This window comes from Lissotriton vulgaris, chromosome 2_1 (assembly GCF_964263255.1).
Source record: "Lissotriton vulgaris chromosome 2_1, aLisVul1.2, whole genome shotgun sequence".
NCBI lineage: Eukaryota > Metazoa > Chordata > Amphibia > Caudata > Salamandridae > Lissotriton > Lissotriton vulgaris.
In genome coordinates, this window is record NC_141687.1 from 1,708,656,264 (window position 1) to 1,708,682,468 (window position 26,205).

The 26,205-nt window shown below is 46.8% G+C and overlaps 1 protein-coding gene across 1 annotated transcript in view; it reads right to left on the minus strand.

Moving 5' to 3' along the window:
* The window catches only part of CD81 (CD81 molecule), a 246,284-nt gene that overhangs the window by 60,574 nt on the left and 159,505 nt on the right, over window positions 1-26,205 (minus strand). The window contains exons 4-5 of the mRNA XM_086957706.1: window positions 25,003-25,077; window positions 4,996-5,112 (exon numbers count right to left, since the gene is read on the minus strand). Coding sequence (XP_086813832.1) covers window positions 4,996-5,112; window positions 25,003-25,077 — 192 coding nt within the window. The remainder of the gene's footprint in view (window positions 1-4,995; window positions 5,113-25,002; window positions 25,078-26,205) is intronic.

The window sequence follows — 26,205 nt, forward strand, 5'->3', positions numbered from 1 at the left end:
AGTTGTTTAGTCTTTCTAAAGTCTTTTGTCCTCTCGATGTAATACAGGAGAGCTCTTTTGACATCTAAGGTGTGCAGTGCTCTGTCTGCCACTGAATCTGGGTTTGGAAAGAAAACTGGCAGTTCTATGGTTTGATTAATGTGGAACTGCGAGATTACCTTAGACATAAACTTGGGGTTGGTGCGCAGCACTACCCTATTAGCATGAATTTGTAGGAAGGGCTCTTGAATCGTCAGGGCTTGAAGCTCACTGACTCTTCGTAGCGATGTGATGGCTATCAGAAAAGTCCCCTTCCATGTACGAAACTGTATTTCACAAGAATGAAGAGGCTCAAAGGGGGGCACCATGAGCCTGGTGAGAACGATGTTTAGATTCCAGACAGGCGAGGGAGGCTGCCTGGGAGGGATCACTCTTTAAGGCCTTATAAGAAGGCTTTAATGGCAGGCACTCTGAAGAGGGAAAGATGCTGTCTGGTCTGCAGATAAGCGGCCATGGCAGCCAAATGTATCCTAATGGAACTATACGCGAGATTGCATTGATATAGATGCAGCAAGTGAGATATGATGTTTTGCGTGGACACATCTAGCGGATTAATGTCATTGTTGGAACAGTAGATGACGAAACGCTTCCATTTGGCCGCATAGCACGCCCTAGTTGTAGGTCGCCTTGCCTCCTTGATGTTGTTCATACACTCAGGGGGCAAGTTTAGGTAGCCAAACTAGGACCTCAGGAGCCAAATCGCTAGGCTCAACTGTTGCGGATCTGGGTGCTGAATGTCTCCATGGCTCTGAGTGAGGAGGCTGGGCGTGAGGCGCAGCCGTTGGTGAGGCACCACTTAAAGTTCCAGGAACGTGGTGTACCAAGCCTGTGGTGCCCACGTTGGAGCAACCAGGATGAGCGTCATGGAGTGCTGCCGCCGTTTGCGCGCCACCAGCGGGATGAGTGGGGCTAGGGGAAAAGCGTACGCAAATCTGCCTGACCAGTTCATCCATTCGCATTGCCCTGAGACTGCGGGTGTGGGAACCTGGCGGCGAAGCTTTGGCATTTTGCGTTCCCCTTTGTGGCGAAGAGGTCGATTTCTGGATGACCCCACTGCTGGAAATATGGTTGGAGCACTGAGGGGTGAATCTCCCACTCGTGCATTTGATGACTCTGCCTGCTCAGCAGGTCCGCCATCTGGTTGTCCTTGCCCGGGAGATGTTCTTCCATGAGGAACATGTTCCTCTGAATGGCCCACTTCCACATGATCTGGGCTAGGTGAGATAGCTGCGGGGAGTGTGTGCCTCTCTGTTTCTGGATGTAATACATGGCAGTCATGTTGTCCATCCGGATCAACACGACCTTGTTGCACAGGTGCAACTTGAACGCTTTCAGTGCCATGAAGATTGCCATCAGCTCCAAAAGATTGATATGCATCTTTTGCTGCTGCGCCGTCCATAGTCCCTGCACAGTGTAATGGAGGACATGCGCTCCCCAACCGTGGAGAGATGCGTCCGTTGTCAGCACTATCTGTGGGACAGGCTCTTGGAACGGTCGTCCCCTGCAAAGGTTTTGTGGATTCCACCAATGCAGAGAGTTGTATGCACGACCGGTCACCAACACTAGGTCTTTTAGATGTCCATGAGCCTGGTTCCACTGTCGTGCCAAGCATTCTTGAAGGGGACGCATGTGCAGCCTCGCGTGCGGGACTATGAATATGCAGGAGGCCATCATACCGATCACCTGCATGAACACTTGCGCTGGGAGCGATTGTTGAGGCCTGAACTTTCGAATGACAGAATTTGGCTGCGCTGTTGCCGTCAGAGTGTTCAATGTTGCCCCTAGGTACTGTTGCACATGGGCGGGCTGAAGGTGCGACTTTGCGTAGTTTAGTGAGAACCCTAGGCTGTGAAGGAGGTGAATTGTACGCGACATGTGGCTGGCACACTGCTGGGCTGACTTTGCTTGAACAAGCCAGTCGTCCAGGTAGGGATAGACATGAATGTGTTGTCTCTGAAGGTGCGCAGCCAGTCGCTAAGCACTTGGTGAACACTCTGGGGGCAGTGGTGACCCCGAAAGGCAGGACCTTGAATTGGTAATGCTGATTGTTGATGGTGAATCTGAGATATTTCTTGTGACTTCGGTGAATGGGAATGTGGAAATATGCATCCTTGAGGTCTAGGGTCGCTAGGAAGTCGCCCTGACTGAGCAACGGCAGGACCTGCTGTAAGGTTAACATATGAAAGTGTTCTGACAGTATGTATTGGTTGAGGGGTCTGAGGTCTAGAATGGGCCGCAGTGAACCGTCCTTTTTTGGGATCAAGAAGTACAGAGAGTACACTTCTGTACCTCGTTCTTCTGCAGGCACGAGCTCGATTGCCTTTTTTTGCAGCATGGAGAGTACTTCTTGCTGCAATAAGTGCATGTGCTCTACGGACATAGGACGGTGTTAATGGCCCTAGCTGCTGTGTCTGCCGCATCCAGTGCGCATTTGAAATTAACTTCCCCTCCTGTATGATCATTTCTGCTCCCTCTTTGTAAGCATCAGGCAGGTGTTGCAACAACTGTTCTAGTGTGTCATAGTGAGCCCTATCGTATCTAGCTAATAGGGCCTGAGTATTTGAAATCCTCCACATATTAGCAGCCTGTGCTGCCACTCGCTTTCCTGACGCCTCCAAGATCTTGGATTCTTTGTCCGGAGGAGCGTCACCACTAGTTAGCGAGTTTGCCCTCTTGCGAGCATTGGCCACTACGAGGGAGTCCAATGGGAGCTGGCCTTTGATGTAGGTGGGGTCCACTGGAGCAGGCATATATTTTTTTTCAATCCTAGGGTTGATAACCTTTGCTTTCGTGGGCTCTTTGAAAATGTCCACAGCGTGCTTGAGGACCCCTTTTAGCATAGGCAAAGTCTTTGTAGATCTTTCAGAGGTGGAGAAAGTATCAAATAAGAAATCTTCCTCCACAGGTTCTGCGTGCATTTCCACGTCATGGTTGAGGGCTGCCCTTTCAATCAAAGCGTTAAACGCTGCCGGGTCTTCAGTAGGCGAGGTTTTGACATTGTAGGACTGAGTGTCCGGCACAGCTTGTGGATCATCAGGGTCTACAGCATCAGTCCATTGCTGAGGTTCTTCCTGATCAGTGTCAGCCTGATAAGTGAAGGCCGCTTGACCCTATTCATCACCCATGTCCTCCTTGCTTTGTGCTGGAGAATATGCCATATGTTGCGAATAGCTCTCAACGTGTTCAAAGAGAACTGGTGAGGTGGTAGAGTCTTTTTTCCGTTTAAGAGGGATTTTATAAGCCTCCAAGAGATGTTCAGGTGCGATCTTCCGTTTATGGATGGTAAGCCTGCCCGAATCAGAGTTTCGACTGGTTGTCGTACGAGGGTTCTTGGAACACAACCCCTTCAGGAGTGGGCTTCGAAGGCGCGGACACTGTCTTGGATGGGTCGGTGCCTTTGTGGTGTTCGAGATGCTTAGCTCGAGCAGTCGGTGGCAGACCGAATTTAATCGGAGGGTGGCCTGTGGACGGGCCGACCTTTTTAGAGCTTGCCGTAGTGTTCGATCCGAGCTGCTTCGGCGACTCACTAGTGTACTTGCTTGAGTGCGTCGAATCGAGCTCACGGTGCGTAGCATGCACGGCCTTGGGCGTCGATGCCACCTGCTGCTTCGGGTCGGCTTTGGTCTTCGACTCGAGTGGTTTGCTTAGTAGCGGTTTGAGTGCTGAAATCTTTGGCTCGACAGCCTTCTTGGTCTGGGGGCCTTTGGTCTTGTCGCCATGTTTGGGTGCCGACGTCGACGTAGGCGTCGAGGTGACGTGCTTGATGCTTGAGCCTGGCTTCGACGCCCCAGTCTTCGAGGCGATGCCCCCTTTCGACGCCGAAGGGTCGCCGATAGTCTTCGACTTGACTGGCGTCGATCCAACGACCACTTTAAGTAGTTTCGGTTTCGGCTCCGTAGGTTTCGGTTTTGAAAGATCAACCGATGGCGCCTTTGAAGTATTCTTAGCCTGGCCTGGACGCGGGGCTATAGAATGTGGAGTAAGATCTTGGCTAAGGCCTTCCGGCGATGCCACGACCTGAGCCGTAGGGAGCGTATTGTCATTAGTAGGCCCCGCTACTGCGGTTGGGCCTGGCTCATCACTGGAGTCGTCATAGACGGCCCCGATGGCCTCACCGTCTTCCCCTACCTCGACGACTTTTTCGTGGACGTATTCCTCATCTTGCTCATCCACATCGAAGTTGGAGTCATGCTCCAACGGCTCGTCAGGATCTTCTTCATTGGCCCCTTCGTCGTCACCGGCCTCTAAGATGTTGACCGGCTCGGGCGCCGACTTCTGCGCTGACTGTCTTGCTGCGCGTCGAACTCTAATCGTCTTCTTGGAGCGGAACTTCGAGCAGGCCATACAGCTGGCCTCGTCGTGCTCCGGGGATAAACATTTATTGCACACTGGGTGCACATCAATGTGAGGGTATTTCGAGTTGCAGACAGGGCATCGTTTGAACGGGCTCCGATCCATCGTCGTCGTAGTTTGGGCCTTTGGTGTCGAAAGTGAAAAACTGCCTTCGACGTCCGGTTCGAAGAACTGAAGAAGAAACAGGCACCGAATGAGACAATACCGACGCCCCGAAGGCCTTAGTAAAGAGTTATAACAAAGTTTCCGAACTGGAGTCGAGAAAGTACATCCGAACCCAATGGCGGAAAAAAACAATCTGAGGATGGAGAGGATGCCCATGCGCACTGTAGTCCAGGGGAGGAGCCACCTATCTCGTGATACTTCGAAGAATCTTCCAGGACAACAATGTGCAATCATCCGGACCCAACACTAGGCGGCGATCTATGCAGATATGAATTCCGCAGAGCACATGCCTCAAACACTTAGGTTATCTTTCACATTTTTTGCATAGTACAGCATGATTCAATAATTTGGTCTCTCAATCTGTCACCCACCCCTCTTTACCAGCCAAGACCAGGTGTGGGATTTCACTAATTTCGAAGCAGGTAGTGCACATCTTACCGTCTCATGGAAAACTTTCAGCACAGACTTTGCCTTGTTCTTGTCTACCTCGTTGGCTGTCGGGTTTGTGTATTGACTGAAAGCCTCATTGTAGAATAGGTTCAAATCCTTAGCGATCTGTGAAGAAATCAAACAAAAAAGTCAAAGCACTACATGTACGTCAACTCCACACATCAACCAAACCCTTAAAATAAGTTACGAGTGGGATATAGACAATTATTGCAAACAGTAATGCTAGCAACACAGATATTCTAAGAGTGAGACAACTGTCAGACTTCTACTTGACTTTCAGAATCTAGACAGCTGTGATTATGCATCTTGTGAGGGTGATTTTATCTACTGATGGGAACACTCCGCAGAATTTGTTTCCACCTCGTGTCCAGTCTCTGCAAAGCATAGAAAATGCCCTTCAATGTCCAAACATTATCTCACATCCAACCCTTCTTTTCCGAGAACGCTCACGCAACCCTGTAGGCCAAACAAACAGAGCAAATTCCATTTCCTCTTATTCTGTTTTTACAAGACAAAAAAAACTATGGCAGGAAAGGACTTGCACAGCACTAACAGTCAGCAAATGTACTGCCCATTGACCCATAGACTACACGGCCCCCAGGTTCCCTTACTTTCTATCACAATATTTATTTGTTCATCTATCAAATGATATTACTGTTTTAGCCTCTCCTCTTGAAGAGCTCTGAGCATGCGGCTTACATTGGTTGAAATATAGGTGGAGGAGCAGGGCACTCTCTGCGTCATCATTTGTAAATGACATACCAACTTAAGGTAAGGAATGTGGTCCCTGAACAGCTAGCTGGAAAGCGGTATGGAATGCAGACAGAAACATCAGCATTCGATGCCATTGTCACCAGTATATAGATTCCTTTGAAAGAGGTCGCTTTGACCACTATTTTTTGATCGCTCAATAGAATGACCAGCCAGGTTAATCATAAAGGATACGTAATTTGAACAGTGAGTAGTCATTAGACACACTTTCCTCACTGAGGGCCTGAATTTTGGGGGAACACAGCAGGAACGATAGTCAAAAGAACGTTATATAAAAAAATTAAAAATAGACGTACCAAAATCGAAGAGAAAATCCCCAGCACACAGAATTATCAAAAGTGCATGAGCACAAATGTAACGCAGAGAAATTAGTTCTTGTTCAGTTTTCTTTTATTCCTTGGATCTTCTAACAGCTGACACGTGTTTCGTCGCCAATATGTGAAATCGTCCTGCGAATTTATCAAGGCTTTCTTCTTTGTATGTCTTAGTTTTCTGTGGTGATAATTTCAACCCACTGTGGGGTTCTGTTTTCATAGACGTCCGGTATCGCAGTCTATATATATCTCCAAATGAGTTCTGGTTTGTCGTAAGACTCGTGATACGTAGTCACTGGCCCGAGGACATCTCCCCTTGTGTCTTTCAGAGTACTGAAAAATAGACTGTTGTGAAATATGAGAATGATGAACGAAGTATGAAGATCAACCAAGTTGAGTTTGAACGCACAACTAATGCTGCCGCCTCTATGCATTCATATGAAATGTGTTTCCTGTAACTCGTGCGTCCCATTTCACATTACAGGACAGATTTTTTCTTAATCACAATCTTTTTAGCTTTATTATTTAGCTGAAATATAAGTTTGTAAATTCTTAAGCCTCTCTGCCTAGAGCTTGGTGTTCAAATCATAGACCATTCTGATAGTCTGCCTTGCAGCTGCAGACGTGACCTTCAGGACTAGACCCGGTATTCGAGGTTGTCTCCACAACCAGAGTTGGCTTCCAGAACTGGCACAGCACTCCAGAGGTAGCAGGCAGGATACAACACTTTAGACTTGGTCTCCAGGACTAGAGACTGTGTTCCAGACACTGCTCCCTGTACTCAGTCACATGTGGCAAACAGAACTCTATATAGTTCACCAGATGTGGACTTCAGAACCTAGGTAAATATTCCAGAAGAGGCTTTAATAGTGATTTGTGCAGCGGTATGCAACCTTCAACTTCCTGCTACTTACCCACACGTTTGAGACCACCTGAAATGATCAAAATCAAGATCTGGTTTTAGTTTAGTGACTTTACAGCAGTGCTTATGGTATGATTGGTGCTTTTAGTGACACTTTGCCACACTGTTTCCTAGGCAGGAGACAATATAACGTTCAAAAGCAGGAACAGCCAGGACTGAGAAGCTCCAACTCACTTCTCATACCTTCCAAACTGAAAAAGAAATCATCCCAGACATGATTTTCTGGAAATGCACCCAGGATCTGGAACTCACTCCGTAGAGACCTCGGCCGCAACCACTCATTTTCCTGCTTTAAACGGGACCTCAAATACCTACTGCTCAACAAATACTTTAAAACGCACTCAGACTGAGCCATGTTCCCAAAGCTCACACCCAATCCGACTTCACCCATTGAGACAGAAGATTTATTGCTTCAGCTGCCTACTATGTCATGTACTCCATTAACGCCTGCTGTTCTTATGTCCGCATATTGTAACTACTTTTAAGGCCTAACCATTTTCTTTGTATTTTTGGATGTACTTAATTCAAATGATCTTGCATTATATGTAAAGCGCTCTGATACCTTTCGCTAACCTATAAATAATAAATACAAATAATATGACACTTCTAGGAGTAATCTGGGGCCCTTGATCGATTTGCCCTGGGTGGCTGCCTTCTGTTCCCTCACCACACATGGTTTACCTAAACCATACCTCATTCAGCACGCCGTGAAGGGGGATCAACCAAATAACAGACATTTTCATGTGCAAATATTACTCACTTACCACTGTTCAAGAGTTTATGACTGTTAAAACGGTAGGTGTCGGCAGTAGTGCTTTTGCCAATGAAAAGGGCATTTGACTTTAAATACTGTCCTGCTGCCCAAGATTCCGAAAGTATTCTCTACTCTAGTGCCTATTAGGTAGTATCTTCCCTTGGCTGCAACAAAGTCTTTCTTCTATACACATAAGTACAGTCAGGATCAAGTAGTCCTCGTGCCCGTCCGGTTCCAGACTACTGGAGCTATCCTCGAATCCAAGTAAATCTTCTCTTTCTATGGCTGCTGGGAGATCGGCAACCATTGCAGGAGCGATAACAAGGGAAGGAAGAGAGAATCCGATATGCACATGGATAAATAAACCACAGGGATCATGCAATTTTTTTAATTTTATTTTTAAAGTGGGCATGGAACAGGTTCCTATTTGGTGCACCAATTTATCAACTCGCTGGGATTAGGCTTAAGTTTCCAGGAATGAGAATGAGGCTCCGAGAGGATAAAAGGACATATACTTTAAAGCATTTTAGTCATGTCCCAATGCGGACCTGTACCAGGGACACTCCTCTTAAAGCAAGTGTGTAGCAAGGCAACATACGACGCTGAAAAGTTATTTGAAATAAGATGGTAGAAACAGTTTAGTGCCCGACAATGGCTTTGAGGTGCAAATTACTAAGCAGCAGTAGGTGCCCCACAACAAATAGAACTTTAAGGACATCTTAGACGTTATGAGAAAGGTGGAAAGCTAAGGTCCACCACGTGGTTTTACAAATAAGGAAAGAGTTATGCTGGCATTTAAACTCGATTCCTTGGACGGTGATCAAAGGGGAGATTCGTTCGGACGCACGTGTGTACAGCCAATAAACTGGGTGAACAGATATCAAATCCTAAAAGCACACATAGCAAGCTTGAAGGGATTCCAACATATGTGAATGGCAAAAATAAATATTCTGAATTTTACACTGCTCTATGGACATCCATCACTGGGCTGAGCCAGACGCCATAGCCGAACGCGGATTAAAGATCTCTTTAATAATATGGCCTGTGTCAGCACTCCAAGTAAGTGTGTGTGGGGTAAAGAAAGAACAGTATTTCACACTAGCATGCAACAGCGCCTCAGCTCTGGGTGCTGGGCAAACAAACAAGGAGAAAACATGCCCACTTGGCGGCGGCGGCAGCAGGCACCCCCGGTCCAGATCAGAGGCCTGTCCTGCAGGCGCATCCACGCCACAGATTCGATTTTATGCCGACAAATCAATGTTTTCCGACGCGGGACGGAGATTTTCCTCTCCTCGGGGAGGAGGCTGCGAACCACTTTGCAGTCCCAAGGCATCCGAGGCCGTGCCAGCGATCCGCAGAACCGGGCTGCACTGTCAGGGCCGTAATTAAATCGGAATCAATGGAATACCGTTCGAAGCTCGGTGCAGATAATTAACGAGCGGCTGCAGAGCCCGGTGACGCGCAGCCAGGCAGACGCGGCGCCCAATGCTAAGCTTGGGGGGAGCAGCTAGAAGCCGCTTCTTCCGGAGGAGGCGCTAGCTCCTGCTGAAGGTGCAGCCTTCAGCAGGAGCCAAAGCTGCGGCTTTAAGGATTTAAGAAGATTTTTTTTTTTAAAGGGAGGAGGGGGGGGATATCAAGATGGAAATTAGGTGGAAGACTCTCTGCTGGCTGCGCCAGGCGCATTAGGGGCGGCATGAACTTCGGGGCACAGTACACCGGTGCAGGCGAACATTACGGCGTAGGGAAATGGTCTCGTTTCGTCCACAGCGAAAAGAGGTCATGAAAGAGGCTTTCAGAAGCACAGCGGAGGCGGTAAAACAAACTCCGGCCTCCGCGATCCTCGCTCAGGCTCTCCTCTCTCGATCAAGGACAACTTTAACGAGCAACTGTCAGAGTCTAACTGACACTGCGCGCACGCGGCTTCCGGCCGGGCAGGACAAATCTCAACGGAGGGGGCGAATTTAGAAACTTGTTATTAATTTGACATTCAACACTAGAATTATGGGCAAAAAACATTACATAAGCAGCTCGAGCCTCTCTGGACCTTTCAAAGAGCCTGACTTGGGTTTGTTCCAGCACCTTCTTGACTGACATAAGATTAAAATGCAGAGACTGGGACTGCACTCGGGGATCTAATGCACTACGGTCACAGTTGAGGCTCCAAGTTGTCACCTTACATACACACATTTTATTTATTTTTATACAAGAAAACGTTCGCAACAGCTGTTACAGGGTTAGTGTAGGTTGAAGCAATTGCCATTTATACATCGGTGTTTATATAACTAACCCCACGATCTTCCGATAAGTGTCTAACATTGATAAATTAGGGCATCAAGTCTCGCAGAACAAAATTTTGGCTACTTCACAAGGCTTTGTGGACCCCTGCACACGTATTCTCATTAGGCCTCAGGGAGGACGCACTATACTGGAACTGTAACAAGGGGAAGGGGGAACTAGCACATCTTATCTTCCATTGTCTAACACTCAAAGTATTCTGGGGAAAAAAAATCTTTATTTTCATAAATGATTTGTTTGACTGTACACTAGCAAAATAATTTTCCACCCTCACTTCATTTTTGAGCACAGAATTGAGAACTAAACAAGATAAGGACCTACTAGACCTATTACTGACAGCAGCAGTGAAAATGTTCCTAGCCAACTGGAAGGATACAAGCAAGACAACTTACAAAGGTTGGATCCAGTTTATCACGCATCTTAGAGGAGCGGAGCGGACAACATTGCTCTACAGAACTCACCCTGGAAACCATCCTCCAGATGGATGTGGAGATCCCTGGACACTTACCTAGACTCTTATGAACCTCCATGAATATGCTAGTTTCACACTGTTACTCCCCATGAACGTACCACCAAGACAACTGTATCTAACTGGACCCAAATGGCCCCATCCAATTATAGCCCTGTCAACACTTTTTTGATTTCTGTATTCCTGCAGAACTGAACGTTGATGAAGTCCAAATGATGCCACAATCTTGTATGATGGAGCACGATCACTGCAGTAAACTTTCTGATACAACTGAATGGAGCAGTACTGGTACAATAAAAAAGTTGATACATTTTTGGCTCCTTAATCTTAAATTTCACACTGATTCAACATGCTGGGACAAAGAACAAGTGTGATGGGGGCCAAATGTGCAATATATCCTATTTTATTTTACACAGGCAGGCCTATTTGATACAGAAAAAAATGGAGTGAAAAAGAATTGCATCAAGGGGCCGATTACGATGTGGAGAAACTTTCCGCCAGACTACTTCTTGGAATCGGTCCTGTCCAACTCGCCATCGGCGGCTCCGCACAACCAATTAAGATGTTTCCGAACACAGTTTGGTCAGACTCCCAATGACTGCTATGGGAGCCTGTGTTCCGACCGACAACACTGGCTCCTAAAAGTGGTGTGTGCGGAAAACTCTGCACCCTGTTCAGGGCACCCCATGGTGCCTGCCGCAGAGTGGACAGTTTACAGGGGGCTCCCTTGGGTACCCCCACGGCTTTAAACCAGAGGCCTCAGGATGAAAGGTGGCCTGATAGGGGCCCTCAAAATCACTTTCCAAAAGCCTTTTGTGTCACCAGACTCCAGACCCGCACTAACCTCCATTGTAGTGGAGGTGAAAATAAGTATTATGCAGAGTCCAAAGTCCGTTGTAATCCTCTCCCCCCCCCCCCCCCCCCCTTGAAGATGTCCGGGGAGCAAGAACCCCATCCCCGGGCACCGAAGTCACAGGGGCCTGGGACCCCATCCCCATAGTCACGGGGTCCGGGACCCCCAGTCCAGCCGAAGCTGGAGGGAGACGGGGGGCGAGTGCCGTCGCACTCACCCGAGGACCGCCAGCACCAGCTGGAACATTCCGTGTCTGAGAGCCGGCCGGAGTAGCCGGGAGTGGGCTCCCTGGTCTGCTGAATGCCCAGGGCCCTCACGGGAGGTCCGGGAGTGAGCGGACCTCCCTGAAGCGAAACCACTCACCTGCAGGAGCAGCCGGGGGTGGGCTCCCCGAGCTGCTATGAGTCCACTGGGGTTCCGGGCCCCCCCAATGAGCCAACAGACAGTCATCCGGGTGGGGGGGAACAGTATTTCAAGATGCACCATACACGGCAAGGGTCAGACTTGCCCGGGTTGATTATGTTCCTGTCCAGTGGAAGCAGGCTTTGCAGTTCATGCTGGATTGTTACTACAGGATTAGAACCACGGCTGGTTTGTATATAGCCGGTTCCAGTCTGAGGGGACAATGGGCAAACAAAAGATGGGCTTGCATGTGGTCCCCAGTAAATATCAGGCACAGAGATTAATCCCGGAATTCTATCATTTATGTTTTCTAAAAGAAGGGAGGTCTTCCGAAACTGGTAAAGGTGAAAGTTTGCAATCCAGCATCCTCCAGTTATACCCGTTTTACACTATGTTGTGAGCAAAACTGTTTCCAGCAAAAATCAGAAAAGGACATTCATGGTCTCAACCAAATGCCTCTAAGCTTCAGGCTTATTTTTCTAAATCATTCTATTAACTCAGTTATACATTATGACAAAAAACTGGTGCTCGTCCTATCATGATACGACCCAGGTGATTGCATTTCAGTAAATAAATCTTAGTCTACTGTGTGGTTCTCTTGGAAGCATTTCTGTAGGATCCCTGCAGTGTCTGTTTGTCAATCTTGCTGCACAAGCGGATCAGGACATTGTGAACACCTGGCACATACTGCGCTAACGAATGCACAATGGCAATCTCTTATGCCAGCATGATCCTCCCTGATCTGTTCTGTGCACGCAGTCACTTAGCAGTGTGCCTGAAATGCCCTAAAAGGTACACCTACTGCCCAGAGTACCTACAGGTAGAGAGAGGCACTGGTAGCCTTCACCCTAGATCCACCATCCAGGGCCCATGAAGCTTTTACCCTTCAGTATTTTGTCAAATTCCAGCACTGTATAAGTTTCTGTAGGTCGGATGCAAACAGCACTTGATCCTCCCAAGCCAGTTTGAGTCCAGTCTGAAGCCGGCACTTGCATATGGGTTACCATTTTAGTGCCACATGGAAAAATGCATAATGCTGCAGTAGTGCCTCTACGGATTTAGCAGATTAGGAGTACTTTTTTTGAATATGTTAAACTATGTGACCGCCCCTGGATTTGAACAGATGTTGCCCATGTAAAGGAGTGTTTCTGCACCTCCGAACAGAACCTGGAGTCTAGGAGTTAGGAGTGGTGTTGCAGAACGAGGGGTTTGGTCATTCACCTACTTGCACGGTCCATAACATATGGTACTGATGCAGATGTTGGAGACTTCCTTGCCTTCACTAATTACATCACCATCTTTATAAGGTAGGTTTCTGGCAGAAAGGCCTCCAACTTCTTGATCTGGGGTGGACACAGCTATAACCAGTTTGAGTTAGATTTTGGTGCCGTTAACGTCCATAGAATGTGCCTCTACTTAGCTCCTAAGATCCAATGGATCTTGTGATGTAGATTAGTGCTCACTCTTTACATGGCGCATGTCCCGTCAGGGCTCGTGAAAATGCGCATCTCTGGTTTTGATGTCTGCTGCAACAATGGAAGGAACTTATTGGTGCTCATTATTCCGGTCAGTGTCTCAATGAGGAAATCATTTTGTCCTCCTTTACTTCCATCGATTTTACATGATGCAGGGCAAAGCTTACAGCAAGTGTGTTACATCCTGCATTATATTCTTGCCTTTTATTCCTTCCCCTTTAATGGCATGAGACCTGGTTCATTGTGTTCTGGTTCTCAGAACTTTCCTGGTGATGCATTCTGCATCCTTGAGTCAGTTGTACCTGGACTTTGAAGCTGCTTACATGATTCTGTGCTGCTGAATAAAGCTTCTTAAATTCTACCTGTTTCCTGAATTTCTACAAATTTTGGCGACGAGGACTCCAGCCATCTACAGCACAGGAGCGGAGTGAACCCAATTTTTTATTTGGGACTTATTTGGACCTTTTTATGAACATTCTGCTATTTTTCTACCTTTGGAAAATATTCTCTTCAAGCTGTGACTTTCTGAATTTGTTCCTTCTTTTATCCTGCTACTTAGGAAAATTGATGCTGTGCTGCTGAATAAAGCTTCTTAAATTCTACCCGTTTCCTGAATTTCTACAATGTGGCTTGTACACCAAGGTTTCAACTGTTAGGGATGATCTCCAGTGTTAGCTTGATATATGTAGATGCCCCCTGGAGACTGTTCTATACATAATGGTCTTCATTAGCCTCTTGTGCATCATGTCTCAAGTGTCCTACAGCTCATCCGGATGGTAATGGTCAGTGAGCGCTAAGCCAACTTGGTTTTGCAGCCGCTTTGCAGAAAATATGGGGTTTACTTCTAGCAGGTTACTGACTGCAACCAGTCATTGTCACCATGTAATCAGTTTCCTACATCTAGGAATAGAACAAACCGGTAATTCTGCCAAAGTGGTGCCCTCAAAGGTCCGTTATTTTGCCAATGATGCTTAATATTCCTTGCAACACCATTTTAGACTGGATGTGGATAGCATAGTAGTGATGTGCTCAACGTAGGGATTGGTGTGCATAGACAGTTACCTCATCAGCTCGGGGTTTCTGGCCCAAGCAGTGCATAGGCTACAGGCAAACGTTTGTGGATGTGAGTCAGCTGACGGCGGCTGTGTTAAAAAAGTCCAAATTAAGGAACCTTGAATTAGTAGTGTAGATATCTAATGATAAACCTCAGGTAGTGCTGGTGAGCAGGCAGGATCAGTAGGCTAAAGGAGGAGTCCTGGAGGTCCAAGGGCACCAGCCGGCCAGCGGAACCCGTCCCAGGGACAGCTTCTTGAACCTGTCCTGCAGAATTAAAAAGGCTGGGGGGTGAGGGGGATGGGTCTGGGACGGATTTCGTATCTGTCCTCTTGGGGACAGACAAGGGAGTGACATCCTGTGTCTCTTTAATCCCTTGGCACCATCTCTATGCTTATTTTGTTCAAGAGGCCAAGAACATCTGCCTCCAAAATCGAGGTCTGTGTTGCAGAACATGTCCTATAATGTTGGGGCTTGTGGAACCTACATTACCTAAGCTTGGGAACATGAGTTGTGTATCCCTTGCCTCTGTACATACTGTATCTGAACAGGATTATTAACCTAAAATTGTACAAAAGGGTGGTCCAGAGAGCAAGATTGAAAGGTTAGGGCATAGCCCGACAGATTAGATGGATAACCCAGCAATCTACATTGATTCGTGCCCAATTGATCGAGAGATAAAACCCTCCACCCCGGCTGAAAGTTAGTGGTATAAAAGATTTGGGAGTCAGACATTTTGATATAGTAGAGCCAGCAGAAGGTGGCAGGGGCTGGCCTTGCTATCATTGGTGGTGATTGCGTCCCTGCCCCCCCAACCCCCCAATCAGCTGCAAACGTTGGCAGTGCGGTTGTATTTCGAAATCGCTCAAAACGTCCTGTACTGCTGGTGGAATGGTTTCCCACAAGAAGCTAGAAAAGTATGCCACATTTTTTGAAGTGCTCCAATGAGTCGGTCTGGTTTCCAAACAGCTTCTTGCCGTAATTTTTCCAAGAAACCAGCGCAGCACATCCAAGTGTGCCAATGTAGTGCGACAGTCGTGCCCAGGACTTGAACCACAGTGTCTGAAGAATCCAGATGGCACTTCCGGATTTATTTGAAAGCATCCATTTAATCATTGACTAGTTCGGAGAAAGGGTTTTCATGTGATCAGCCAGACTGAGCAGTCAACTTTGAAGACTCAAGAGTCTAACCCCAACAGCCTAGAAGGCATGACAGCTTTGCGATACACATGGTGAGGCTACTAGAGGTTTTATGTCGTATGCAGTCTAGTATCCTAGACTCATGGTTTTTGCAAGACTGTAGGAAATGCATTGAGTTCACATTAGCAGACTAGACTTTCCAGTGAAGTATGCAACAATAGAGAGTGGGTGTAGGAATGCCAGCAGAACTGGCTGGAGGCTTCTTAGTCTAAGAAGGGTTTCACTCAGGCAGCTAGCGCAGCCTGCAAGGGGAACGTGTTAAAAGATTAGAGGCTATGAAACTGCAAAGAAAGGCAGCAAGATATCTGTCAAAATGTTGAATGTGGCCTCAATGTTGGAGAAGGTTATACCTTTATTACCTAGCTCTTGTTCAATGCTTTTGGAATAAACATCCTTGTGGCATGTCAGTGTTGTGACTGGAACTGTTGCTATGCACCCTCTCCTTGGTTACCAGTCCCTGCTGCTCAGCCAGTGTGAGTGTGATGTCATAGAATGCTAATGAGTGCCTTGGTGTGGATGAATGTCAGTTGGAGAGAGTGGGCAGAGCAGCAAGGCTGTTGCTCCTGGTAGGGCAATATATCATCTTACTTGTAACCTGTAACTAAGACTTTTCTTATAAATTGGTTTCTTACTACCCAAGTGACTTCCTATCTGGATACCGGCTTAAAAGTGCCTATCTTCCCTTACAACACAGTGTACAGAAGGTAAAGCTCAGCATTCTAACCAGAAGTAGGTCCTATTATCTATATGTTGTGAAAGGATAAGGTTGCATCTGTTTGGAGCTTGTATTGTTGTATAGCCACATGCTTTGCATACTCCTGCATCTAGTGTTGTGCTCAGACGTTTGCAACAGTTTTTTCTTCAAAAAAGTCTTTCGAGTCGCAAGGTTTGGCGACTTCTCCTTTAGTTGGAAATGCACTTGGGCATCAGCTCCACTGTTTTATACAGCGCAAACTCAACCCGAAGATATTGGGTATCAGATCGCTTTACATAAGCATCAGTTCCGTTACAGATGGACACATTCATTTTTGTGAGGCGCGTGGAGATTAAGTGATTATCCCAGAATCACAGGATGTTGCTTCCCCCCCCGCTTCAAGGTCGACCGCTCTAGCCGCAAGGCTACATCCTTTCCCCAATCTATTCTGCATGTAGGCTGCTACAGCAGCTAAGTAAAGTTACATGGAATTGTAAGCTAGACCAGATGTCTGCATGTGATTGAGGGGACAGACAATATCCGGGACTGCATGTTTGAGAGGGTGCAAGTGTTTTAAATACAATAGTGGACTAAACCTTTCTACTTGGCAGCGTAACAGGTACAAACAGTGGTCTGTGTGCTTCTTTGAGCATATCCACGCATTTGAGGGAGACGGAGGTAAACAAAACTCTAGGGCCTCAAGAGCCAAACTGCTAGATTGAGCCGACTGGGGTTTGGGTGTCTGAACTTGCCTTAATCAAAAAAGGCCCAGCATGTTGGGGAGCTTTTCATGGGGCACAAAAGATATTTCTCGAAGGGTTTAAAACCAGTTTTGCCCATGTGAAAGCTCAAGGATGAGCATGAGTAAGTTTGGTCACGTACCGAAGGAATGGGACAAGGGGAATACCATAAGCAAAGATTCCTGACCAGTTCATCCATTAAGCGTTGCCCATTAAGTGAGGACTTAACAACTGAGGAGATGTTTTGGTATTTTGCATTGCAGTGGCTTAGGTGGACTTCAGGGACCCCAACAACAAACACAGAGTAGGAATTGTGGATGAAGATCCTCCTCACTGACTTGTTGATGTGTCCTACTGAGCAGGTCTGCAAAGTGGTCTACCTACTACTCTAGGAATATACTCTTCCAGGTGGTGTATTCAATGGTGAAGAGCCCAATGCCATATACTCTGTGCTAGCACCAACAAATGCAGGGACGTGCAGCCTTGGATCTGCAGAAAATATATGGTGGTCAGGTTTGTTTTTTTGAGGAGCACTTGGTTGTGAATGACAAAGTAAGGCCCTGAGAGGTAACGGGATGGCCAGAAGTTCAAGGTGATTGAAATAGAGGTCCCACTGTTGCAGCAACTACAAGCTATGAACTGTTAGCTCTTGGAGATATACTCCCCATCCTGAAAGTGAAGAGTCTGTGGTGATGGTCACCTGGGGAATGGGATCTATGAATCCCTGGCATCCATTGTTGCAGCTCCACCACTGTAGAGAGCAATAGGGGCTACCTTGCATCAATACTATATCCTCCCAGTGACCCTCTACCAAGGACCACTGCGCGGAGAGGACTCATGTGCTGTCTGCCATGGGGGACTTATGTTACGCAGGAGGCAATTATGCCTTTAAGACGCATCACTGCTCTGACTGCTAGGTGACAATGTGGGAGGAAATTATGTGGTCGCTGCTGGAAAGCCTGTACTCTAGGTTGGCTCTGGTAAGCTTTGCCTGTAACGGAGTTGAGGATGGCTGCTAAAAAGGGCTGACTCTGAAGGAGCTGGGGATGGGATTTAGTGGCATTTAAGGTGAACCCCAAACCTGTGAAGGAGCAAGATGATGGTCAGAGTTTGTGCTAGAAACTTGCTTGTCTGCACTCTTGAGCAGCAAATTGTTGATATAGGGGAATGAGTCATGTGGAAGTGTTCCGAGAGGATGTACTTGTTCAGGTTCCGGAGGTCCAGAATGGCTCTTAAGGACCCATCTTTTTTGGTGATCACAAAGTATAGTGAGTGCACCCTGTTGCTGTGGATGTACCGACTCTTTGGCACCCTTAAGAGTAAGTGCCTGAACCTCCTCTTGAAGAAGGCACTGGCGTTCCAGGATGAGGGTGTTTGCAGCGTGGTATATTTGGCGGGGTTAAAGTTAGCTAGAGCAACACCTGTGTTCTAGGATGGAAAACCCCACCAATCAAAGGTACCCTCGTCATAGTAGGGAATAAACCCCCAAAGCTCTATGCAATACAATTTTATCTCTTCATACATGTATACATACCATTTCGATCTAATTAGGTTTCTACAGATTTTATAACTTTACTCGGACTGTAGAAAGAAAAAAAATACCCAGCTCCCTCCGATGCACCCACTGGACTCTCCATGTCTATGCGTCTCAATAAATTCTCTACTCTAACATCCCAAACCTCATTCTACTGTCATGATCTATCTAAGATCCTTTGACTCTTAACTCCTCTAGCCCTCCTTGACTCGCCCCAAACCTTGATCTACTACTAGGATCTCCCATACAACCACTTCTAGGCTCTTCCCTCCTCGATTACATTACAAATCTCCCTGTGACAGGTGTGCTGCTTGTGGAGGTGGTGGAGGTGGGAGGGGGGGGGGGGGGTCTGAAGAGGAGGGTGGAAGATCAGAGGCAGGTCACTGCTTGGAGGCAGAGCCCCCCTTGGTGAGAGTGCCTCTGCCTTTGGAGTTACCTTGGAAGGAACCCTATGGGACAGCCTCTGCCACCTTGCTGGTTGTAGGCCTGCAGCTGGCGCCGATAGGACAGATTCATCGGAGGAAGTTTTTCTGTTGTCTCTGAAAGGAACCCCTAGCGGAAGGTTTTTGAAGGGCACCCATGGTTTTAGCAGTGTCAGTGTCCTGCTTTATTATCTGCAGAATCTCATCAACTTGTGACCCGAGGTGGTGTTACCGATGAAAGGCAAATTGAGATGCAGGTGGACTTCTAATTTAAAACCAGCGATGCAAAGCCCGAAGTGGTGGCGCAGAACGATGGAGATACTAACCACTTGTGGCAGAGGTATCAGCACCATCCAGGGCACAATGGATAGGGGCATTAGAGATTAACTCAGTCACCATCGTCTCACCTCTTTCCCTATGCGCAGGAAGGGAGTCAGGGTTGTGGAATGTAATAAAATATCCAATTGTCCATGTGGCAGGTTGCTTCATAAATCTACTTGTCCTGGAACAAAATCCCCTCATCCTTTTGGTGCCATTTAGTGTGGCAACAAATTATGGAAGCAATCTCATTATATAAGAGCTCTGATATAGCCTCTCTGCTTATGCAAGGGGTCATACCATAGTTGTGTTTGAATACTTGCAATCCCCTTACGTCGCCGTGTTTCCGCAGATCTACATACTGGGGTTGAAGGAAGTGGTAAGGAATAGTTTGAGGGTTAGAATGCCCTTTTGAGGCTGTGCAAACCTACTAACTTGCATGTTTTAGGGATTTTCAACAACTCTTCTCATATCTTTTCCCATACTGAGAAATGTTTGAAATTTACTCCTTACAATGGCAGACGTAAACCTTCCAGATTTAGGGAAAAAGTGGTTGAGGGAAAGAGCTTGCAAACACTCAGATTTTCACATTCGCAAATCTACACATGCATATTTGCTTATGCTAAAATGCAGTTCACAAATATTTTCTAGGAGTACTATTTCTTGTCCTACTTCTGTAAATTCTTGGGAATTCACAAATACTGTATAGCAGTGCTTAATACAAGGACAAATACCATGGGTGCTCTTTTGAGACATTCTTCATCATTGGGCGCCTTACTTGGTGTGGTGTTTACCATGACCTTTTGAGTTTATGACAATTCAGTCTCTTTCTGTCTCAGCTGGCATCACTGAGTGACAGCATTCTGCTCTTTCACAAGGAGCATATCGGCACACATAGTTTTGTTCAGTGCCAGTAACTGTGGCAGTGTGTGCTTTGAGACCAAAAATAATTGTTGCTTTTGCCAATGTTGGTTATAATGTTGCGGCCCCGGCAGCTCCCACACCAATACGGTTTAACACCATGTCAAAACAGTTCACATATTGTCGAAATTAAAAAGCTGGCCACCAAATTTCAGACCTACTGGCTTTGCCAATGCTTATTAAATGTGTTTCCCATAATTTTATTGAAACTGGTTACACCGATTTTCCATTATGAATAGTTTTGGAAAATACTAGCATGCATCAACAAATGTTACAAAATGATGCCGAAAGAAATGGTACCTGACATTTTACAGTAGTTTACACCAATTTTTTTTCTCAGCTTTCATTTTTTAATGAACATTTTATTTTTAAAGCGGAGAATCATCAATCTTGCTTTTAAGCTTCTGCAAATATTTGCATCAAATCAGAGAGCATCCTGGGAGCATTACACATAGCCTCATTACTAAACTTTGAAAAAGTATGTACACAGTTTTATACTGGAACCACAACCAGTAGCGCAGTCAAAGCTTACATTAAGCGCTCACCCCAAATATAAAACTTTCAATTGAACCACAAATACAAGTTTGAACAGCATTAACATATGGTCAAAAATAGTACCCAACTGCAGACAGTAACTTTCCCATGTCCATAATGTGGTACTGCTAACAGGCAGCCAAAGGGTTTGTGCTGCAGGGGGTTGGGCCTACTTGTCCTAAGGACAAAATACACATGAAAACGTGTTGCCCTTGACCCCAAACAATAGGTCCTGGGCATCAGGCTATAGAAATTACACATCTCTGGGAGTACTGGAGCAGGTCCTCCAGCTCGTCCCACTGTCCTTTGTCTCAGGGACAAGCGGCCCACTGAATTGGTGGCGAGCCAGTAGGTTGCAGCACCCAATGCAACCCTCTTACCCACACTCTCAATCTGCTTGTTCTCCTTATCTGGGGGTTGGTGGGGTGAAGAAATCACTTGCGGCCTGTGCTGCGGCTCACTCAGGAATCTGAGGGGTTACCATCTAATATACAAGGAGTCAAATGAATCCTTTATTTATCCTTAGTGTAACAAACCAGGATCTCACTGGCTCCTCGAATGTCTCCAGGGTAGCCATGAGCATTGGACAGGAGCTGAAGCCAAAGCTCCATCTGGAGTGTTTTCTGCAGGAACTTGTAATCCTCAGGGGTGGTGTGCAGTTCTTTCTACTTCATGGTAGGCAGATGCACGTTTGATCACCTGTGGTAGGCAGTAGTGACGTCTGGGGTACAAGACCTGACTGACGGGAAGTATCTTGAGCATGTCATAATTTTCCCGGTGCTTGTCAGTGGGTTGTGGGTAGTGAAAGAGCAGGCATCAAAGTCCTCTATAGGGGAATAAAGGCTGCCAGTGCCTGTGTTCCGAAAGGCTCTGTGGTGACCCCTGAGGGGAGCTAGGAGGAGGGGTTGTGATTTCGATGGAGAAGGAAGGCTTGTGGCCTCGTCAATGGGGGACTACAGTGCAGGAGCCAAAAGTATTGAAGGATCAGGCTCAGGGATGTCCTTTAAGGCAAGCCTGTGTTTCTTGGGCACCGTTGCACCAGGCCTCCCTGATGCAACAGTGCCCACGGAAGGAAGACTTCCTCATCTGGGGTGGATAAGAATGGTCTTTGCTCATCAAGCTTGTGCTGAAGCAGTCAGTCTTCGAAGTCTGCCCTCGAGGTACGTTTCAGGGTCAGTTTTGAAGTGAATGTAAGCACTTTGAAGCAGAGATATTTATTTGAACTCTAAGGCAGATGGTGGTAGAGCGTCTTGGCTGGATCCTACCTTGGTTTCCAAACCATGCCTCGATACAGACCGGGGCCTAGCAAACTATTAGGTGGCTTCTGCCCAGGGGATACACCCTGACCATTTTGAAGGCAGTGGTCTGCTGCTCCATGTGAGTTTTGATGTCGATAGTACTCAACTATTGGCCCGTGCTCAATTTGAGCCGAAGGGTGCCATGGGTCCAACAGCACTTAGATAGACTGACAAAGAAACAGACTAAAAAAAACCAAGGGAGCAAGCAGGAACCTGCAAGGGACAGGAAACATATTGTGGTGAATTATGTAGGCCTGAGGTGAATTGAAGACTACACAGCTTTGGTATTCGGCATGCTTGCATTTGATTGCACTGGCTAAAGGATTCTGAGTAGAGTTTTGGGCACCGGCATTCATTTACAAATGAGGCACTGCTCTTGGCATAGTCTTGGGGCATGGACTGGCACAGAGGAGGTGGACAGAGTACCTCCATACAAGTCGTCCATCAGTTCGAGCCCTGACGAGTCAGAGCCTACAACCTCCAGGCATGGTTTTTGGACTGGGACGCTTTTGGAACCTGTGTGGTAATCTTCTGCATCAAGAAGGTCAGGATCGAAGACATTTCTGAAGAGACACAAATTACAAACCTGGTGCAGGTTAGTCATGGGGTATTTTGCGTGGCACGGAGGACATTTCATTAAGGGTGTCCATTCCATCACCCCCTACGCATCTTCATTTGCTGTAGTTTGTAGGAAAGGAGCTTCAAGAGATACCCAAGGAATAAGGGACCAAGACTTTGGTGACAGTCATTGAAATGTATCGAGGCAGGAGAAGAACCACCAATGAAGGAATTCTCTAGGAGATCAGAAAGGATGGAGCTCCGAAAACCACAAACCTCGAAAGCATTTAGTCTAGGAGCTATGTTGAAACTCATCGGAACGCAATAGAAAGGGAAAAACTATCCAACAATTGAGCCGATGGTCCTGCGCATTGCCAACCAGGTGAGGAATAACTAAATCTCATAACTATATAATACTTTTTTAAAGAAAAACAAGTTGCCCAACACTAGATAAGAGTATGCAGAGCATGGGTATCTGCAGCCACTCGCGCTATAAAAGTTACAATTTTGGTTGAAAAGTTCTGGGTGTGGGGTAAGTCTCACCTGCTAAGCGAGGCAAAGATGAAAATGGGGATAGAGGGATAAAGGGAGGGCAGTTCAGACCTGGAATAAAGAAAAACATAAAACTGGCTGAGACAGATGGAGTGTGCAAGATAGGGGCACAGCCGACTGGGGCAGCGCATCCAGGTTCTCTTTGACAGAACTGCAGCAAAAGAGCACTTACTAGACCTATCCGGTGTTGTACTAGCTACATCCCCAAAGGTCCTCCCCATTTGCACTACTCTTGCATCTCCCCACCCCCAAGTACTTGCCTCGCCCTTTGTTACCCCTCTTGTTTATTGACTGTTACTTTGTCTCACTCCATCAGATGTTCTCTGCAAAACCACTAGCAAGGAGAATAGTCCGTACACCAATGCCGACGAGCATTCAGGCAACAATCCAAACACCACCATTACCATCTCCTTGGTGTATGTGCACTTCGCACTTTGGGGCATGGCTTGCACCCTCCAACATGATGCTCGCGACTAGCCTTTTTTTGAAAGCTGTCACAATTGCAGTGGCTGCCTTGTAACGCAACAAATAGCCTCTAGCACAGTCACCACTTACAGGGGACGGTGCTCATTAGATGAAGCACGTGTACCCAACCCTGGCCCAACAATAGACATCCCTCAATGTGGGTAAGCAGGAGCACCGTCCCATACTTGTAGCGTTATACACAGGCTTTTTGAGTACTAAATGGAACGGCCTCATATGGACACAACCCCCGGCAGTCACCTGTTCGGTGCTGCATCAGTGCCCTTGTTCCACCATGGTCAGACGTCAACTTGCTTAGCAGGCTTGCTACACAACCGAGTTTATGAAATTGCAGCACTCTTTTGCAGTATGGTGACGCGACTAGTCACCTGCATGACTACCGTGACCTCTTCCACAAATATTAACGCAGATCACAACATACATTGAGTGTGCTACTAGACAAAATTAAGACCGCAATTATTAACCAGCTTATTCTAAACTCCACATGTTCGTAAGGCTACATTCCAACTGTGACATATGATGCCTAAAAAAAAGAAACCATATTCAGATTTTGCGCCATTATTAAGGCCTGCGTGCAAATCTGGGATTTGAAAACCCAGATTAAAAAAAAAACAAAAAAAAAATAACTTTAGAACCATTAAGAAGAACATTCCTTAAAAAAATGTGTCTTGTTTCCTGGCTAGCGTGGTCTTCATTCTCCCTACCCATGCTTCTTAATGGTTTTTACTTCTCTGTACCTCAACTGTGGACCGAACTTCAGTGCCTGTGATTTCTTAGTTCTCATCCCTCCACACTATATACCCCTCCCTGAAGTCTTTACCTCTCTACATAACCGCACTACCATGACACTTGATAGGCACGTCTCGCACTCTTCACTCTTTCATGACTAACAATGTTTTATTTGCTCAACAGCGCATACGGAGGGGATGGAAACATTCTGGATGACAGAGGCCCTTCTGTTAAACCAGAGGATGGGCTGACCAATGGAGCATCGCAGAGAATAGTAAAAAGTCTGTGGGACACATGACTTTCAACCAGAACCAATGTTCGCTCATCTACTAAAGCCTGCCCTTCGAGACTGCATCCAGTTAATCAATGGAATATTGTTGTGCTACAGACCCTAGGCCATGTTCCTTACCTTTCGAAAGCAAACACAATCTTATGCTTTCCCTTTGAGTGTGGCTAAGGAACGTACTCCAAGTGCTGTGCAGATAATAATTTCAGTACTAGCTCTGACGAGCTTCATGTTTTCCTTTGCTGAAGCCTTTACACAGTTATGCTCTCAACTCCTATTGCAGGATGTAGTTGCCCATTATCGTTACAAGAGCGAGCGTTAAGATGGGCTACAAGAAATGAAGCCGGTTAGGGAATGCATGCATGGACAAAACACTCAATGGTGAGAAAGAAAAAAATATATGGTTAAAATAGTATACCTGGTCTTTGTTGACGAATCCCCAAATTCCGGCAGCAACTTCACAGGCGAAGAGGATCACCAAACAGGCAAAGAACTGAAGGGAGACAAAATGGTGAAAAAGACGTTTGTTGATTTCAATAGCCTGAGAACGCCATAATCATAGGTCCTTCCATACATGCAGTGTAATGTACACACAGGTCAAGGAGGGTGTCCAGCGCCCACAGCCACAGACTGGAACCCCATCTCCACAGCTACAGGTGGATGTCGTCCTATGCCCACAGCTCTGTAGCGACCTATGCAGAGAACCCAAAAGCGCACCTCACATCTACATTCCCAGAAGGGAATACCTCCAAGAATGTTTAATCTTTCCAGGGAGGTCTTGACATGTCCACAGACCCCTTGAGGCTTCTCCTGTGCCCAGGGACCCAGGATTAACCGTTGCTAACAGGCCAAGGTGGGCTTTCCTCTGACCGTAAACCAAGGCAGGCCACCCAAGCTTTCAGTTCCAAAAAGAACAGTCATTGCTTAAAGTACACAAAAGGGGCTCTGCTCCCCACATACGTCTCAAAAATCACCAGAATTAGAATAGAATTACCTGCCTTGGTTTAAGTTTTTACCCTCCCACAATGCCAACTGCTTCCCATGAACATCCAACAGGATCTCCTTCCCTGCAAACTCCCTTGATTCTTTAAAGAAAAGCTGCTCACCTCCATTGACTCAGTGGGTTCAGTGCCCCCTACACTCGAATGTGTCATCTCTGGAGGCTGCAATGGCTGGAGGTATCCCACTACACCGCAAGAGACTGCCATAAACTCTGAGCTGTCTTCCATGTACTCCTACGAGTGCCACCCACATGCACAGAATGTCCTCAACCCATGCTCACCCCCCATCCATACTAATAAGCCCTCCAAAGCGTATAGGAGACTGAAATAGGATCACACTCAGTGGTGCTGGTAATAGGGGTCAGAGGGCGCTACAGCACCCCCATACTTATCCCTGATAGAATTCAGGTGGAGAACAGTGAAGTGGCTGTTGCTTTTATATTGTTGAAGCAAGAACTGCGTGTACGAGTTCAAACTATCTTAGAGACAACTGTGATAAGGCTGCTGGTTCTTTTGTGAGCATGCTGCATAACTGCAGGCCCAGGGTGTTATGCACTGTGGTCTTCACCGCAGTGCTGGGGTACAGGTGAAAGGAGGTCACGGTATTCCAAAGGTTTTCT